This window comes from Micropterus salmoides, unplaced genomic scaffold (genome assembly GCF_014851395.1).
Source record: "Micropterus salmoides isolate LMB-PRFRI ecotype aquatic unplaced genomic scaffold, ASM1485139v1 Ms_hic_scaffold_19, whole genome shotgun sequence".
NCBI lineage: Eukaryota > Metazoa > Chordata > Actinopteri > Centrarchiformes > Centrarchidae > Micropterus > Micropterus salmoides.
In genome coordinates, this window is record NW_024041039.1 from 2,206,460 (window position 1) to 2,225,266 (window position 18,807).

Sequence of the window (18,807 nt, forward strand, 5' to 3'; positions counted from 1 at the left end):
AGGTGGTGTTAGCAGCAGATGACCAATCGTAGTCACGAACAAGTCTACTGGCATCACATTTTTCAAATGCATTAAAAGACCCGGGCGTTGAATAAGTGGTTGTTCCACCTCACTTTTAAAAACTTCTCCTCACTTGAAATATGAGATTTATTTATTTAACACACTCAACAACAAAAGTTTCTCCCTGTCAAAGCAGCAAACCTAAAAGCAGCCTATAAAACAGTCTGTGGCATCTCCTACAGATGGTGATGTCCTTTTCCAAGAGAGCTGATTGGTCAGTAGGCGGTGCTTTTATAGAGCTGATCTCTTATCTGGAACATAACCTGCTCCAGAGCAGGTTAGCCGTTCAGCATAAGTTACCATGGCAATCTATCACCATCATGGTATCAAATCCTGCTTTGTACAGGCCCCAGGTGGATCTGAAGGTAGCAAGATTTGTTTTTTTATTAAACCTTTATTTAACCAGACAGAACACTTAAGAACAACTTCTTATTTACAAGGACGGCCTGGCAAAAGGGGAGTAGCCTCTTGAGGGAAGGGGGGAGTGGGTACTAGTTTAGAAAGACAAAAAAAGTCTAATTTATGAAATAAATTCTTTATTGTAAAAGAATTCATTAAGTGAACGGATCTTTGGTAAAAGCATTCCTGACACGGGTAAACAGGAGTTTTCGGTCTCAGATTTAAACAAATGCAATCCAGAAGTATGTTGAGTGAGGTTTTATTAGACAAACAGGTGAAACTTACAGGTGAGGACGAAATGAACAGTCCACAAACAAAACACGGTAATCCAAAACTGAAAATATAGAAACAGGAAGTAAGACGTAATACAAGACCAAAACACCAGGACCAGACATCTACAAAGTAAAACGAGAAACACAAAACACCAACACCTCAGAACAGTGACAATTCCTGTCATCCAAACTGTGTCTGGGATTTGATCAGCTCTGTTTCACCCTCTCTGAGCCCCGCCTCTATTCTCTTCATCCAATCAGCAGCTCAGCAACTAATCATCCATGTCTGAGGCACATCTCAAGCTTTTTCCTCTAATATTTCCCACAATCATTTCCCTGCATACATCATTTCGTATAAAGACATTATTTCCCAGCATTATTCTCAGTTACATAAAGTCTATAATTTTTCCTCTGCACCGTCTGTGGCTCCAAACCGGACAGTTTCTGTTTCTCTGCAGCTCCCTCCAGGTGCTTCAATAGAAAAGATGCTAGCTTGAACAATAGAATACTTATAAACTGAACGTTGGCAAAAGTTAGCTGGTTGGTTGATTATATTTTTCTAGTTGTAAACACTTTTGTTTATCAATTGCTCTGGATGAGAGCATTGAATTAAAAAGTCTGACGGTAAAAGTGTTTCCCATTAATGGATGCTGAACCATGAGGACACAGTCCTGCACATGAAGAAGATATTTCTTATTAAAAAACAATGAAATTAATGAAGCAGTCCAGCACAGGAGGAAATATGTATGGCTTTAAAAATGGTGCATCAAATTGATTTGAAATTGATAATCAAAGCACATATTGAAAGGTTATAGTTAGGCAGGTAGATAGGTAAAGGTTTCTCCTTTTGATGTTTCAACAGTCGAAACAAGGTTTGTACTGTAAAAAAACCCCTCATTAAAGAAATATCCTGAATCTGAAATCCTACCTGATCTAATCTTACAGTGTTTAGGACTTTTCCCATTCAGACCAAGGTTTTCTAACTTTAGAAGATTCAAATATTACTGAAACATCAAAGAAGCTATAATCCCAAAATTCTGAGTCCTAATTAATAAACAGCACAGACCTGTATTAAAGTTATAAATGATATTAGCCTGCTACGGCTGCACAACTGTATCTAGTTGGCATCTTTGGAAAAAGGGGAACCCTAAATATGTGATGGGAAGATAATTATGACCTTTTACAGTAATTAGTATGGATGATTTTCTCCACTGACAACGTTCTAGTGACAAATCATTAGTAGTTTAAACATGAACTATGTCTGATTTCTATTTAAATTTGTGTTTCTATCCTAACCACCTACCATTACTCCTAGATTTCCATGGTGTGGCAAATGGACAGGAACGTAGTACATTTCAGTGGCGATGTTTAGTGGTATAATGGAGTTTTGCTTGCAGTTTCCAGCACTACGTTAAAATAGTTTCAACTTAAATTTATAGAATAATACACATGATTTAAGACATTTTGCAGCGTATAAGATAAAATAAATGAAAAAACATACTCAAACAATTACAACTGAACAATTAGTAAACTAGCATCATATGAAATACTGTATTATAACTATATGTTGTAATATAAATGTTTGGTAATTAAACAATCTCCATCTACACTAACATGTTCCACAGTTTGTGTGATTGAGTCAGGAACTCTTGTGTTGAACTTGAATATTTTTCAGTACATAGTATTCATTGAAATCTGTCTCAGAGGTCCGACTTTAATACTGAGAGAAATAATATAATGGTATATTTAATTTTTCTGAAAAAGGAAGGTTTTAACATGATTTACATCTGGATTTCATGTCCCCATGCTTCCCATTTTTTTTTGTTTGTGTGTTTCCTGTTGCAGTAAATAATCCCCTTGTAGAGAGAAAATTTTTTTCAGTTTCGTGAAATTTGGTGAAAGTCAAGACGAAAATGGAAATAACACACAGATGACCACTGCTCATATTCCGCTGTCCCTCCACGTAACAGATGATAAATGTCGTGTTGTTGTGCTCAGCTGGTGGATGGGTATATGGGGGTGATGGTGGGAGGTTAGCTCCTGTTATGATCTGGTCACAGAGCAGATACTGTGCTGACAGTACGCTGCTTCTTATGATGGTTTCCATGTTTCCTCTTCTTGCAGTAGACATACAGAGCTGTGAGGGGAACACAGCTGACTGACGACACCAGCAGCAGCCCGATGAAGAGCTGACCAAAGACGGGATACTCTGTCACAACTGACTTACCCTGAGGAAGCAATAGGTACAGTTAACACCTATCTTCGCAAATTGCATAGTTCATTTCTCCGGCATTTTAGCAGAATATCGAACAATGTGAGATTTTGTTGCTCACTGCTCAGACTACCTCTTCTTGCAGACGCAGGGCAAGTCTCATGGCTTCAGTTGGCCTCTCCAATATATTCTGCTGAATGACTGATGCTAAGCAGGTTTGGACTTGGCTAGTACCTGGATGGAAGAACACCTGGGGAAACTAAGGTGCAAATGGTAGTGGTGCTGGCATGCCAGTAGGGGGCAGTCTTCCCTGTGGGCCTATTAATACGATCCCTGTGCTGTAAGAGATGCCGTCTATCGGATGAGACGTTAAACAAATTACAGATTCGTGGTGGTCTTTAAAGATCCCATGTCATTTATCACAAAGAGCAGAGGGTTCCCTGGTGTCCTGCCATCAGTTGGTAAATGTGACATGTACGTAGTCTGAAGTACAGTCCATTTAGTGTGGTGTGAGCAGTGGCTTTATTTTATAATAAATTGGACAAATCAGTGTGACACACTAGGTCTTCCTCCTGTTTGGCACCCTGTCAGCTGGAGGCACCCTAGGAGACCACCAAGCATACCTATGACTAAAAACATGGTGGTGTCCTCTCTGTGTTATAGTGCAGCCAGACACTACCACAAAATACTATATATACAGTGTGTAAACTATATATTTTTCATCAAGGAGTGGCTTTATGGCTTCCTACTATTTGGAATTTGTTTGGGTGGTATGAGAAGCTGAAAGCGGGTGTCTCACCAAAAGTGTGTTGGCGACCCTACAAAGGATGTCATATTGAAGGAGACAAAGCAGAGCAGGTGCCATTCGGATATCAGGGGAAATAGCTCAGCTCTGGATGGCTCAGGCCCAATTTAAACCCTGCACATGCACACATTTGCACCAGCACGGACACTGACAAGCTGTAGAACAAAAAAAGACACAGCTCACCAGCTCTTTGTTCCATGCTTGGTAGGTGGGTGTTCCTCCCTTGATGTAGTTGATGATGTAGAAGATGAAAAGGGCGATGAGGAGAAGGGGACTGGTTCCTGCCCACATGATCTTCCAGTACCAGTTGGGACGATGACCGAGCATGTCTTCTATGTCTTTTTCAAACCTAAAAGGAGTAGATAACGAAACGCATTGCTGGTTATTTTATACTTCACACATGTGGCACTAGCCAGAGAACAACAGCTGAAGTGAAGGCATACGAATGTGGGTACTACCGCACACATGAAATGCACAAACCTTTTAATTCCATAGATGTAACTCACAGCTATGACCTCCGTGAGGACAATGAACAGCAGGGAGAAAGTGGCTCCATAGTCGTTGAACATGGTAAACCAGTAATTCCCTGACGTGGTGGTGAAGCCGAGGCCGAGCAGCAAACAGAACACACACACTAAACCTGGAAGCAGAACACAGCACACTCATTCACTGCATGGCAGCACATACTATACTGCAGCAGACAACACACTACTACACTTTTATTTTATTATTTTAGTATTTTACGTTGTCATCTTACTGTCCTACCATTTCTGCCAACTTTTATCATTATCATAATAATTATATATAGGTGCTGTAGAGTACTTTAGTGTTGTCGAACTCACAAAGTCAAAGTAAGTAAAGTCAAACATGTTCCGCTAAGAAGACACGCTTCATCGTTTCCCATATTGGAACAGATAATGTTTGACAGTTAAAGGCAATTTATTTATGAAAGTATTTGTTGTTATATTTGCTGAAATTCTCTTTACACCATGACAGCAATCAATAAATCAAATGCTTTGGCACAGAAATGAAAGAAACCCAGTATCTGTCGCTGTCGCAGGACTGTAATAACAACTACAAATCATTGGCTGGCCTACCTGCCAACTGGCCTACCTGTGCACTCATTGCGCATGAACATGTGTTTTGGGGGAGTGGCTTTGACAGGAAGGCCTGAAGGGTTGGGGGGGTTATTGAGATACTTGTAACATCTAGCTGTCTCTTGCTGTTTCTCCAACATTGCACACCCAGCTTTAAGAAAAACCAGGGCTCACATGTAAGTTTATTAGTATTATATTCTGAGAATTACAGCAGACTGTAGTAGTGTGTAAACAGTAAGAATATATAAACCACCAGCAGAGGCTGATGGCCACAAGGATCATTATATACACATACATAATTAAACAAACAATTAAGACGACAAAGGACTCAATTTAAACATCTTTGTTAAAGAAAAAATCTTTCTGGCACAACTTCCAGCTCCTCCTACAGCATACCAGGCCGAATCTTACCGTTTAACAACTCAACGCTCATAAGGGACACAACCTTGAAGTCTCGTAGCGGGGTGGTGATGGCTGTGATGTTTCCCAGCATGCTGCCCATTCCCAACATCAGGAGCATGATGAAGTACAGCACTGACCACAGCTGAGACAATGGCATGTTCTTGATGGCCTCACTGTACACTATGAAGGCCAGACCTGGACCCTCTACTGCCTGAAACAGATGTAGGAGAAACAAACAGTTTATGGCTAGAATGAAAACTGAATTAGGTGAAAGAAAACAAAAAGAAAATAGAAAATATCTTGCTCAGTGAGGAAGCACACTAAGATGAGTATGTAGTACTATGTAGTGTATCACACTGATTAAAATTCAACAGTTTAAAGCCATGAACTACCCACAATGTCATCAAGTCAGAAGGTCGACTTTGAACTTACTGAATTGAATATTGCAATATAAGAGTTGTCATTGAATTTCTTCTGTGCAGTGGAACTGAGTGAATAAATCCAGCTTCTGAGAATTTGTTATGAAACAGCATTAAAATCATCTTAGCTGGTCACATATTTATTATAAGCTCCTTGCTGCTGTACTGACTAATGCTTTGTATTTAAATTACTTAAAAAACGTTCAGACGGACTTCCCATTTGGGGAGAAGTGTTTGCACTTTTTTCATTTCTTCTGTTCAGCCAGTGTTATTACTGAAACCTCAAATTCATTGATATCAAATGAAGGGGCGCCCTTATGGCTCTGACCACAGACTGGTTCAGTCAGGACTGTTGTTACATGTTGTCCCACATCTCTCTCTCCCCCTTTTTCCTTTCATGCCATATGAAGCACTTAAATGTTTGTCCTTGCCACAGACTTCTATAAAAACTAATGCCCTTCCTCTGTGCTTTACATTTTTCAGACACTTCTAGTGCTCTACTTACAAAAACTTGACTGGATTCTGTTGTTAGTTAGCATTGCATAGCCCAGATCCATCCAAACACCATTTGGAGGACATTATAAAAGTTGCTTGTCATCTTGCTGACATACCTGACAAAGCATGAAAATATACGTTTAACAAATCTGCATCATGATGTAGTAGTTTCTGCCTCATTTAGAACCGTTTAATACAATTAAATTACAGTAAAATGATTATTTGGGGTTCATACCTCTGTAATAAACAGAGCTGTGTTTACTCACATGAACTTGCGTTATACAAACAGTCCAGCGGGCAAACTCACATGAGCAATGCATCATGAAAATTAAATTAGCATTTCACGTGAATACGCCATAAAGGGTAGCTTGATACGCCATAGAAGCTTGATTACAATGTCAGATAAAAATGTATCTATCTAATTAACCTAGTTAAGTCTTTATCAGAGGCAACATGTGTTTTTACTCCCTGTCTTTCCACAGAAGCAGTAAAATCCTGCATCTGTGGTGGTCACTAATTCATTTATCAACAACCATTATTTTGGATCACAAATAATGTATTTTTTTAGAATAATTACTACCGACTATTATTTACATTAAACAAGATAAACAGACCTAAATGAACATACTTTCCCAATGAACTATGCTGCGCATCACTGACAGGATGGCTGCACTTCACCACCATCAGCCACTATCGTGCACAGTTTTGACCGAACAGGTTGAGACCGCGACCCCCGAAAAGGAACTCAGTTGTATTGTAGCCTACTGCATTACTCTGTATTGACTGCAGCTTATTTGTTTAGTGTTATTGGCTTTTTGATGAATCCTCCAATTAGTACAGCAACATGCTTGCTACTGTGTGCCGGCGACAAGCAATGCGTAAAATAAAACACATTAATATTACCATAAAGAACCGAATTGCGGTCTCTCCTTGAGCATTAGTCTTTTTTCAGGCAATTGAAACTCGTGTGTTTGTGCGTTGGTGTGTTTGAGACAGCGAACTGTTGAATCACGTAATAAGCAATGATCTGTCTCTCTCTACTTAATATTTTCTGGACAGTGTTAATGGCTCTCTGTGAGTAGTGTGCACTCTGAACAAAACATGTGATGTAATGTTAAAATAATGTATTTGTGATGTTGTCTGAAGTTTCATTTTGCACTGCTGAGGGAAGCAGAGGTGCAGTAAGAGGAAGACAGAAGGCAATTAATATGTGCATTGTGTTCTACAGGATGTGTGAATCAGTTGTTTTCTCATTATCAGCACTTTAAGACGAGCTTAATGACGAGGAACATACAGTGTCTAGTTCGCTCTCCAGGTTACAGTTTTCCAATTTGTTGGCAAGTTCAGCAAACTGCTGTGGGAATGTTGTGTTCAGCTTCTCAATCCACTCAGAGACATTGTCCATGGTGATACTGTCCTCTGCTAGATCAAAGGTATTCTGCAGCAGTAAGTATGTCCTGGAAGAAGGGAAATAAAGAGCTGTTACATGAAGAGTAAATTACCCTAACCCTGACTAGAAATGACCATTTTCAGCAAAGAAAAGTGGAAAAGTTTCTATTTCATTTCAATTTTATCTGAAGTAACTTCATTGTATGTAGGTTGGCTCCCTCACAGGTCCACTCAATGCATGTTCAGCTTTTGCTAAAGTCTTTCAAATGAGCTCATTCAGACACCTCCTGAACATACAATATATTGCCAAAAGTTTATATGCACATGAAGCTTAATGACATCCCATTCTTAACCTGTAGAGTTTAATGTGGAGTTGGCCCACCCTTTGCAGCTATCTTTTGGGAAGGCTGTCCACGAGGTTTAGGAGTGTGTTCATGGGAATGTTTGACCATTCTTCTAGCAGTCCGGCACAGATGTTGGACGAGAAGGTCTGGCTTGCAGTTCCCATTCTAATTCATCCCAAATGTGTTGAGGTCAGGACTCTGTGCAAGTCAGTCAACACCAAAGTCGCTCATCCATGTCTTTATAGACCTCGCTTTGTGCACTGGTGTGCAGTCATGCTGGAACAGGAAGGGGCCATCCCCAAACTGTTTCCACAAAGTTGGGAGCATGAAATTGTCCAAAATGTCTTGGTATGCTGAAGCAATGACATCGTTCCTTTCACTGGAACTAAAGGGCCAAACCCAACCCCTGATAAACAACCCCACACCATACCCCCCCCCCAAACTTTACACTTGCGACAATGCAGTCAGGCAAGTACCGTTCTCCTGGCAACCGCCAAACCTAGACTCATCCATCGGATGCCAGACAAAGAAGTGTGATCCGTCACTCCAGAGAACACGTCTCCACTGCTCTAGTGTCCAGCGTATTTTATGCCACTGCATCCGACGCTTTGCATTGCACTTGATGTAAAGCTTGGATGCAGCTGCTCGGCCATGGAAACCCATTCCATGAAGGTTAAATAGCTGAGTTTCTCTGCCAGTCAGACAGAACTGAAGAAGTCCCTTGGATGAGGGATGAAACGTCTTTTAGTATGTTTAACCAAGTCCAGTTGCCCTTGACTTACCTTCTTTGAACAACTATGACCTGGATGACTGAGAATCTTCACAGACATTCCATGAAGCTCTCTACACACGGTTCTTGTGTTAATCCGAAGGCCACACGACATTTGGAGGTCTGTAGCTATTGACTCTGCAGAAAGTTGGCGACTTCTGTGCACTGTGGCCTATCACTTCGTGGCAGAGTTTCTGTTGATCCCAATCGCTTCCAGTTTGTTATGATATCCCTAACAGTTGTTTCACAAATGGACTTAATGCACTAGTGGCAAACTATCACGCTACCACGCTTGAAATCATTGAGCTCCTGACAGCTACCCATTCTTTCACAAATGTTTGTAGAAGCAGTCTGCATGCGTAGGTGCTTGATTGGCCATGGCAGTGATTGGAAACACCTGAATTCAATGATTCAGAGGGGTGTCCTTAAACTTTTGCCAATATAGTGCATTAAAGCAAAAGAGATGCACAGTTTTAGTAGGTAGGTAGGTTTTTTTTTTTTTACATATGTCAATTCTAAAATTAAATCATAATAATGTATTTCTTTATTATACTACATGGCCCGGTTATGAGTGCAGTGTCACCATGAAGCTCTCTGGAGTTCTGCCCACAGACACAGCTGCTGACAGTAAATATAATTCATTACTTCCACCCCTGCCACAAACAATCTGATAAAACAATTTACTTGCAGCTGTAAACCGTTTTAAGACACATGCATGCAGGTGAGCAAGCATGAGCACAAAACACACACACACACACACACACACACCTTTCCAGGCAGTTCTCGTAGTTGACGGTGGCCTTGAACCCATAGATAGCAAAGGTCACAATGCTGGCAAAGATGGAGGTTCCACTGTTGATGAGGGCAACGACGATGGCCTGGCGTTCAAAGTTGTTATTGTACTGGTTGTAGCTTGCAAAAGCTACGAGTGACCCAAAACCCAAACCCAGAGAGAAAAAGATCTGAGTGGCTGCATCGATCCATGTATTAGGGTTGGCAAGCTGTTCCATCTAAAAGCAGACCAACACACACAAAACATTATATTATCTTACATTTTACAGTTCTGAAGATGATTCTCAGGCAAATGCACCTTCTTCCTTGTCTGCATGCCATACTGTATACTGTGTACAGAAATATAATTGAAATATAATTTACTGGCCCTTCATATATTGAGTTGACACACTTAAGCAGCAGTGAGATCATCTCACTGTCAGATTTTTAGGCTGAAACCCAAAATAGCACAACAAACACAGAAATGTTGAGCGGCTCGACGGGACCAACTGCCCTGTAGCTAGAGGTAGTTTTTGTGATGCTAGGCCTGACGATTTACACCAGATTGTCACACTGCCCCTTGACTCATCCTGAAGCTCCTGAACATTAACCTACTCCCTTAGATTTTTCCACTTTCTTAGGTCCCGTGTACATGGATGTTTTCCTGTGTCCAGCTAATGGGAGCAGCTTCTCACCCTCAAGCACAGCACACTCAAAATCCGGTTTAGGCTAAGGCAGTGGTTTTCAAACTTTTTCTGTCACGCACCCCACCCTCAGAATCTCAAAAAACTGAATCCTATTAATACACAAAACAGTGTGCAGGCAGTTTGCTCAGTAACCTCTAGGCTGTAATACCGGGCACCGATATACATATTTGCCAAAGCTCCAACTCAGCCTTACCTTAGGGGTGAACATGTATTTGACACCATTGATAGCACCATGAAGAGTGATGCCCCGGATCAGGTAAATAAAGAGGACCACATATGGAAATGTGGCTGTGAAGTACACCACCTACAGATGGAGCCAACAAAAATCAGATATGTAAGTGAATGTGTGGAGAGCAGGTGGCATGTTGGACAACTTTATCATATCCCTACGTTCACCGCGTTATGGTCTGCAAAAAAGAAAAACACTTGCAAGCTACACAATTTTTTAAATGAGCATTTTCAGTCAGGCGCTTGGGTCTACAGGTCTAATATGTAAATTGTTAGTTGTTATGGTTATGGACCATAGACCTTTCATATGGATAACACATTGCATAAATATGTATAGAGTTTTACAAAAATCCTAACATATTTTCAAAGTGACACATTGTTTTAGTTGTTGCCTCTGCAGTTATTGTATAAGTTTGAGAAATTTGACATTTCATCTCTCTTTAGATCTAACTCCTCATGTGTTTTATTCTAACCTAATTGTTGCTTGTAGCTGTGGTACGTTTTTGATAAAAAAAACATATATATTAATATATAATTATATTAAACCTTTGTTTTGATTTAACATTTTCTAAAATTACATACTGTCCTTGATTTCTAAAGCTGTGCACACACTGCACGATTTTAAAGATCTTGTCAATTGTCAATAAAGTTTTATTTAAAAGCTTCGAGGCAGGTAGAAGTTTGTTTTCTAGCAATAATGCTATCAAGGCAGAAATGTCCTACTTTGATCCTGTGGACATGGACAGTACGGTTTGTCTATTTTGCAGAGAGAACTTGAGGTAAGCCAGCTACGTCTACATTACTCTGCAGATTGATAGCTAGCTTTGTGTCACCAGGACACTTTCAGACACCGCTCATCACTTTGTGCAGGTGCTGTGAAAAAAAAAAAAGGCACTGATCATGGGGAGTCGACTCGTCGCTGCCTGACGATATCCGCCCAAAACTTCAGACATGTCAGAAATGCTGTTCAGGAGCGGTTGATCAGTTGTGCCCTGAACAAAGTTACTCTCGACTCTAAAATGAGTCGGCTGCCTCAAATATTGGGTCAGAACATTCTCAAATCATACAGGGCATGCCTCGCTTTAAAAGTTGTCAGTTGCTTTTGGCAGACTAGATGAACAATGAGGACTACCTGTCAGTGTGTATGCTGCATATATCTGCAGTGTGGGGACTCTCTCACCTTTCCAGTTGACTTTACTCCCCTGACAATAAACAGGTAGGTAATCACCCAGGCAAGCAGGAGGCACAGTGCCTGGCCTGTATGAATGCCTCCATTTTCCTCAATAGAAGAAGAGATGTCCAGTGTTTCCCTGAAGAAGAAGTACTGGGTGGGTGTAGCCCTTTCACACTCCTCTATAGGTCCCGTCCGGTTGGAATTTACGGGACAGTCTGCCCAGGGCAAGACTGACTGGGATGGGGGTGAACACAATAGAGGTGTGTTACCAAACTGTCCAAATGAGATCATACAGTATTGGCTATTGAATATTATGCTGTAGTTTGTAAATTAGCAGCTCACTTGAAATGAATGAAAGAGGTACCAGAAACTCCATGCATTGAGGATGTTGTAATAGAGACAAAGATACAGGGATGTCACAACACCAGCAAAACCTAAAAATAATTAAAAAGAATATCAGTACAAAGGGCACTTTTCCACTAAAACACAGTCCACATCCGCCTATTAACCCGTAATGATTCAGTCCATTTATGTGGTTTAACAAACACTCTTAAAAGTATTGTTTCACATACCAGAATACTTTCCTCAGTGACAAGTTTCAATAATTTAAATCAAATTAAGCTGACTAGTTATCCACAAAGACAAAAGGTGATGTCCAGACAGAAGCCGCGACCACACGAAGCACCAGAAGCATTAGCACAGTACAGTTGCGCGCGCGCACACACACACACACACACACACACACACACACACACACACACACACACACACACACACACACACACACACACACACACACACACACTCTCTTCCAGCCTCCTAAATCCAACAGGATTCTCTTTCTTGCCACCATCTGGTTGCAGTGAGGAGTCACAAAGCTGCATCATTACTTACCCACTCCTCCCAAATAAGGGCTGATGGCACTCCATGCCCCGATACTGCCTAGACTCGTCTTTTGACCAATGGCAAGCTCCAAGTAGAATAAGGGAATACCCTCCAGAAACAGCATGAGGAGGTATGGAATCAAGAACCCTCCTGAAGGTGGATATAAAGATGTACTTAGTCAACTCACACCCAGTGCCCACATCCTGTAAGTAGCTATTAGGGCCCATCTGTGGGGCCCATGGGGGTGTTGATCTTGAGGTAGCAGAAGGCAAATATTTTCCTGCTTTTTAAAAGGCAGATTATTCAGAAAGGTCATATAGGTTGTCTATGCAGCAGCCTGTTATGACCCATATTTACATTCTCTGTTAGGCCACAACCTCTAGTGGCAGAAGAAGTCAGGTGATTTAGTTTAAAGAGCGACAAAGTCCATGTAAGGAGGTGGGGGGGGGGTTGGATGAGTCAAGTACACTCAGGACTTACATTCAGGAGGGCGAGATTCGAGTCCAGTGTGAAGGAAAGTGAAAGTTGACATGTTTTAAGTTAAATAACGTTTCGTAGGTGACTTACGTAACGTACCTATTTTAACCCAAACCGCAATCTTTTCCTTAACCTACTCAAATGCTATTGTAGCCTACACCTATCCAAACTACTACGACGCACAATTTTTACCACATGTTAAATGGTAATGTGACTCATGCAACATATTAAGGTCCCGTACGCCTGACGCTGGACTGGTAGTTTTGGGACACTTTACAGTTGAACAATTTAGTCTTTTAGGTATGAGGACATGTTGGAAGCAGACCAGACATTCGAGGCCAGCTTTCAGTACATGACAATTTTCAATAAAGACACATTTTAGTCAGTACCAAAAAAGTACTGAGATTCAATATTCAGCCATATATTAAGTACAAACAACATTTTTTGTGGCTTTGGTTAGCAGAGGTGCATACACTGACAACTGCAAAACCACAATATCTCTTATGTATTATGTGTTTGCCAAGTTATAAATACTTTATTTATAAGGGTCTGCATTTTAAAAAACAAATCCAAGGAGTCCAGGTCTGCAGACAGGATGCAATGCAGTAAATGGAGAATTAAATGTCCAATAATAAATTAATCGTGGTTGAATATTTGCTTTGGTTTAAATATATATTTTCTCTTTAGTGTCAAATTACATATTTCTTTACCTTCATTGGAAATAAAATAGCATTAGGCTACTGTTGAGGGTTGACTCTATTTGGACATCGACCCCCTCAACTTTCAGAAGCGAATGTTGTTTATTTGTGTTTTATAATTAAACACTTTTAATTTCACTATTATTTACTATTGCAGATACATTTGATCATTTCTTTGTTAAATTTAAAAACCTCGGCATTTAGAAATGTTTGCCATTTTGTTGGCATTAAACAGTATCTCCATAAATCCAAACCAATTGCACACTATCAAAGCTATTTGAGTTTGTGAACCAATAATGTTCATTTAGTTGTCCCCGTCCAACTTTGATTGCAGGCTGCCACATGTTTCCACTGTGTTCCTGCTTGGAATTTCAGGATAGTAATTACAGTAGACGTGTGCTCATTGTTCAGTGACCTGTGCACAGGACCAATAAGACGTACAATTCTCCAATCTAACCAAGTCAGAGTTACTCTGGACCTGTTTCAGGAGAATATCTGGCAATGCCCCTGTTTATTGTGCTTTACTGTTTTATCATTATGGATCCACAGACAAGGAATCATTTACAGAGAAACCTTTATACATATTATGAGAATGTTTGTTACCAATGAGTAGAGTAGGCCTGTATCGGCCCCTTTGCATGTGTTATCCTCCTTGGTCAAACTGTGCTGTACGTGTACTGAGCAGAACTCGTAAATCGTTACTCCTACTCCTTTTGTACTTTTCATTTATTCATGTGTGTGATTTGGAACATTGGATTTAGAGTGGGACAATAACATCACAGTTGCTATGGCGACTGCTTCGTGACATTTTCATTTTAATGTGGATTTTTTTTGGCTTTATTGCTGAAATGTCATTGAATGGTGTCTTATTGGATTTGATTTAAGTCAAAATTATTCAACTTGACTGAATTAGGAGATGGTGCAGCTGCAGCTCTATACTTTAATGTGTGGTTTTTGCTGAAACAGGCAGGCTATTATTCGTAAGAGTCATTGGAAAAGGAAGCCAGAGCAGGAGATTTGCTGGATGGTCTGGAGGAAATGAAGGCTGGCCAAGCAACAGGAAATCAGACTGTTGTACACCTTACTGCTCAAAATATAATATTTTATTATAAGTTTGTGTATTTTAATAAATTAAATCTTCCCTCCTTGGGGTGTAAGAAACTCTCTTACTTGGAAATTCTTACATAACATCCACCTCTGAATAATGCATTTGTGTAATAGTCCTTGTTTTTACTCCTGCTCCATTCAGAATCCACAGTATGTAGGCTTCACACTTTAATCTGCACTCCTATGTGGTCTTTAGAAAGGCTGTGTAGCCTAAGCTGCATAATTCTTTACTTATTAACGGTTTTATTTCCTGGTTCTACTCTAGTTTAATTATTTTATTGCTAGTTTAATCTTTGAATGAACAGTAACTCATTCTGATAGACATTCAGTCGTTTAGAAATGTACCCTCAGAAACAGCCACGTGACTCAGATTACAGGCGACAAGTCAATTAACAGGTAGATAATATGTTCCCCTGCATCAGAATAACTTGGATTTATTTATTTAATGACTACTTTTAAGCAACATGTAAAAGGTAGAACTTGCCTTGAAAGCTCAGAAAGCTCAGTTTGTGTGAGAAGTTTAAACAATGATACTTCTGTAAATAATTTGCACGGACTGTATGATAAGATAACGCTGAACGTGGAGTAGCCTATATAAAGTGAATGCAAAATGCTCGTTAGTCAGATCCAGCGGAGTCTCTAATAATGATAATAATTACCTCCACCGTGCATCTGACAGAGGTACGGAAACCGCCACACGTTTCCCAGCCCGACTGCGTATGACACACACGCCAGCACAAACTGCGTGGGGTTGTCCCAGTTGGGTCTCGCATCTTTCTTCATGTCTGCGTCCTGTGAGCGTCTCCAGGTGTGTGCTCAGCAGCCGAACCTCAGCGGGTCAGAAGAGCAACCAGAAAACGGAGTGGATCAGCGCGAGGCTGCGTGCCACGGTGCGTCCTACCCGGTTCTGAGCTCAGTGGGAATGCGGTGTGGTCACTCTCAGGGGGAGTGTTGTTAAATAACTGCACCTCCCATGAGCCTAGACTTTAGAGCGCTGTTAAAAAGCTTCTTGAGGTGGTTATTGAATAATGAAACGATGCGCAGCTGTTGAAATGAAAAGTGTTAAAATGTCAGGTACAATATCCTAGTTTGGATTGCAGTGGAAATGTACTGAGACTAGATGTGGGAAGAAGGTCTCAGTCATCACTTCTCACTTCATGCTCACATTGTGAGACAGCTTAATGTTTAATTAATAGGACTGTCTTATGGAGACTCTTCTAAACCAGAACCTGCAAGCATGTAAACAACGTTTGGTAAAGCTTGAAGTCAAATTATAATAAAATAAGTGTAATTGCATGTGCAAATAAATAACTGAATTCTGCATCAAATGATGAATTAGTAATTTAATTTTGTCTGTATAATAGCATTTACAGTTTTCCTTTTGAGATCACTTTAAAGACATCTCTTTAATCTAAAACGAGTGTTAGGATTAGTGCCGAACCAACTTGGCAACCAAACCCCAATAAGCAGCAGCAGGAGCTGCCATTACTTTGCAACTAATGGATGACAGACGAAAAGCTCGGGTCGGCTGTCAGAAAAGGATAGGATGATTAACCCTGCTACTGCAAGATGTTATCTATTATTCACAGTCATCCCACCAAGCCATAGCCTTACTGCTAAACAGAGGCCATCTTTAGAAATACCAAACAGGTTGAATATAAACCTGGATACAATGAATAACGTGTCTGGGAGTTTTCTCTCAGCCTGAAAACAAACGCTGACAAAAGCATCCTCCTGTACCTGCTGACTAGTTCTCCCACTAGTATCCCATTTTAAAAATACAGAATCTGACTTCCCTCTCTGTTTCCACCATCTTCCTCTTCGCCAGGCGGGTGTGCTTCTATATTTTCAGCCCGTTCTCATCTCACGGCCCTTGAAAAAGCATCATCATCTGACGCACATGGTACCGTTCAGCTTCAGGCGACGTAGTCTACTGAACCAAAAGTCAAAGTTGACGTATTTAAAGTTAGAGAACTTTACTTATGTCACAGAAAGGAATTATTTTAACCAAAACTATGATCTAAATGCATTTCAACCTGGAGAAACATCATCGTTTATTTACTGACATGTGGACAATGAATTTAGAAACTGTATAAACCCTGAAATCATGGTACTAAAGGGGGAAGTGAAGCCATTAAGTGGTGATAAGGTGGTGATGATGGGGTGAAGAGAATGCAGAAGATCTGAATGTGATGATGAGTGGACTTCTGATGAGCTCGACCTGAACTTACACTGAGCTTCATTTATATAGCGCTTTTATCCAAAGGTTTTTCACACACACCCCCACTCCGATGGCAGCGAGCCATCAGGAGCAATTTGCAGTTCAGTGTCTTGCTCAAGGAGTTTTGGACAAGAAGATCTGGGGATCAAACGGCCAATCATTGGTAATATCTGATCTCACGCAGTCCATGCCATCTCCCCCGGCCTTCATGTGCTCATCATCTCTGCTATACATAAGGAATGTTTCAGTAACTGCTTGCAGACATACGTTCTCATCATTATTTGTTTTATTTGGATGGCCAAATTACCTTTTAAACAATCTTCTAAATAAAATAAAAACTTTATCACTTCCCTCTAGTGGTATCTTTCCATCCATTTCCCCTTCCACCACAGCACAATGGCTGTGAATCGTGCTGAAAGCTTTGGAAGATTCTACTTGAAAAGCTCAAAAGCAACTTGTCTTTCTAGAAACAATGTCCAGGTTGCTGTGGATAATCCCCAGACCTCACTGAACACTGATTTAATTGAAACTTAGCTCTCCTAGAGAAATTCACTGCCATGCAGGTCGACATTATGGAGTCAAAGGAGAACATGACTATAAGAAAATAGTGGAAATATAGAGGAATAAACAAATAAAGGTAAAATAAAGGAAAAATCTTTATTTTTATATATTATTCTCTTAATATTTTCATTTTTTAATTATTCCTCTTCTATTTTAACATTTTTCTTATTGTTTTACAGATGTATTCTTTTTTTTTATGGCACTCCTATGACTTCATGCACCATGGCTCTCAGATGGAGCTGGTTGTGTAATGGCCCACGTGTGGTTTCTTGCTGTGTCCCACTTAACTGTTGTTTAATCCACCCCATACCAGAGAGCATGTTTGTCAGGGCCTCCGTGGGCTCAATAGGCTCAGCATTTACGAGAACAAGAACCGTTGAGAAATACACAACTGAATATGAGGGGGAAATCAGGGTTCAAGAGGATAAAGGCTGCACTGCGGGCCCTCAAAGAATTCAGTTAGTCTGGGTTTCGGTAATCTCTCTTCATGCAGAATGAAATCTTTACTCCTGCTGTTTGATTCTAGTTAGGACAAACCTTTCTTGACAGTCAGACACAGTCAAATTATTACTGGATGGAGGTTGTGCTCTAATAACTCCAAACAGATTTAAATTTCACAGGGAAGGAAAAGCTGTGTAGAGCTGCAGACTTCATGTTCTCAGTTGGTTCAGCAATATTAGCAACACATTAGAGTAACTTCATTATGTTATATATATATTATCTACTAAATATCACATTTCAGGACGCGTTTGGTTAGCATAAAATGCTAAAAGGGAGTAAATGTAATGGGAATTCCATAGACGTCACCTCCAAACATATCGCATGTAACCCTGGACTCACGGAGACTCGTGTGACGTGCTGAATCTGTGTAAACACAAGACTCATCTGTTCTCTGTGCTATCCAGACTTCAGGGACAACGTGTCTCTGGGATGACATGCTTGACCCTGAAGCTTGGTAAATCACATCATCTACTTATTGCCTACTGCACATAAAGTTGTGTTGAATAAAATTGCACCACACTAGCTGACACTGGGGCCAAGTATTGTTGAGTACTGGTTGGTTTTGGGGTCTTTGTGTACACTGTATAATAGACTGTACATAAAGGGCAGTAGGTCAGGGTAGGGTGACTGTAATGGACCCAGAAGTTATTGTTTTTATTGTAGGTGTTAAGTTTTAGAATAGTGTGGGAAGATTTGAGAATGTTCCAGGAATTTTAACCAAAATGCAAAAAACTGGAAGCACTTGTCTCCAACCATAACCATGTGTTTTTACTGTGACCACTATCACAATGTTTCCTTTAACCTAACTATAATG

At 40.4% G+C, this 18,807-nt stretch overlaps 1 protein-coding gene across 1 annotated transcript; it reads right to left on the bottom strand.

Annotated features, from left to right (window-relative positions):
* Nucleotides 1–1,590: 1,590 nt before the first annotated feature.
* Nucleotides 1,591–15,684, bottom strand: LOC119910689 (sodium- and chloride-dependent transporter XTRP3-like). The gene is made up of 11 exons (XM_038729413.1): nucleotides 15,370–15,684; nucleotides 12,438–12,578; nucleotides 11,886–11,977; nucleotides 11,550–11,777; nucleotides 10,335–10,445; nucleotides 9,432–9,673; nucleotides 7,456–7,618; nucleotides 5,257–5,458; nucleotides 4,229–4,388; nucleotides 3,932–4,097; nucleotides 1,591–2,959 (listed from the first exon to the last, which is right to left on the bottom strand). The coding sequence occupies exons 1-11, from the start codon at nucleotides 15,491–15,493 to the stop codon at nucleotides 2,786–2,788; spliced, it is 1,803 nt and encodes a 600-aa protein (XP_038585341.1). The 5' UTR covers nucleotides 15,494–15,684; the 3' UTR covers nucleotides 1,591–2,785.
* Nucleotides 15,685–18,807: the final 3,123 nt, after the last annotated feature.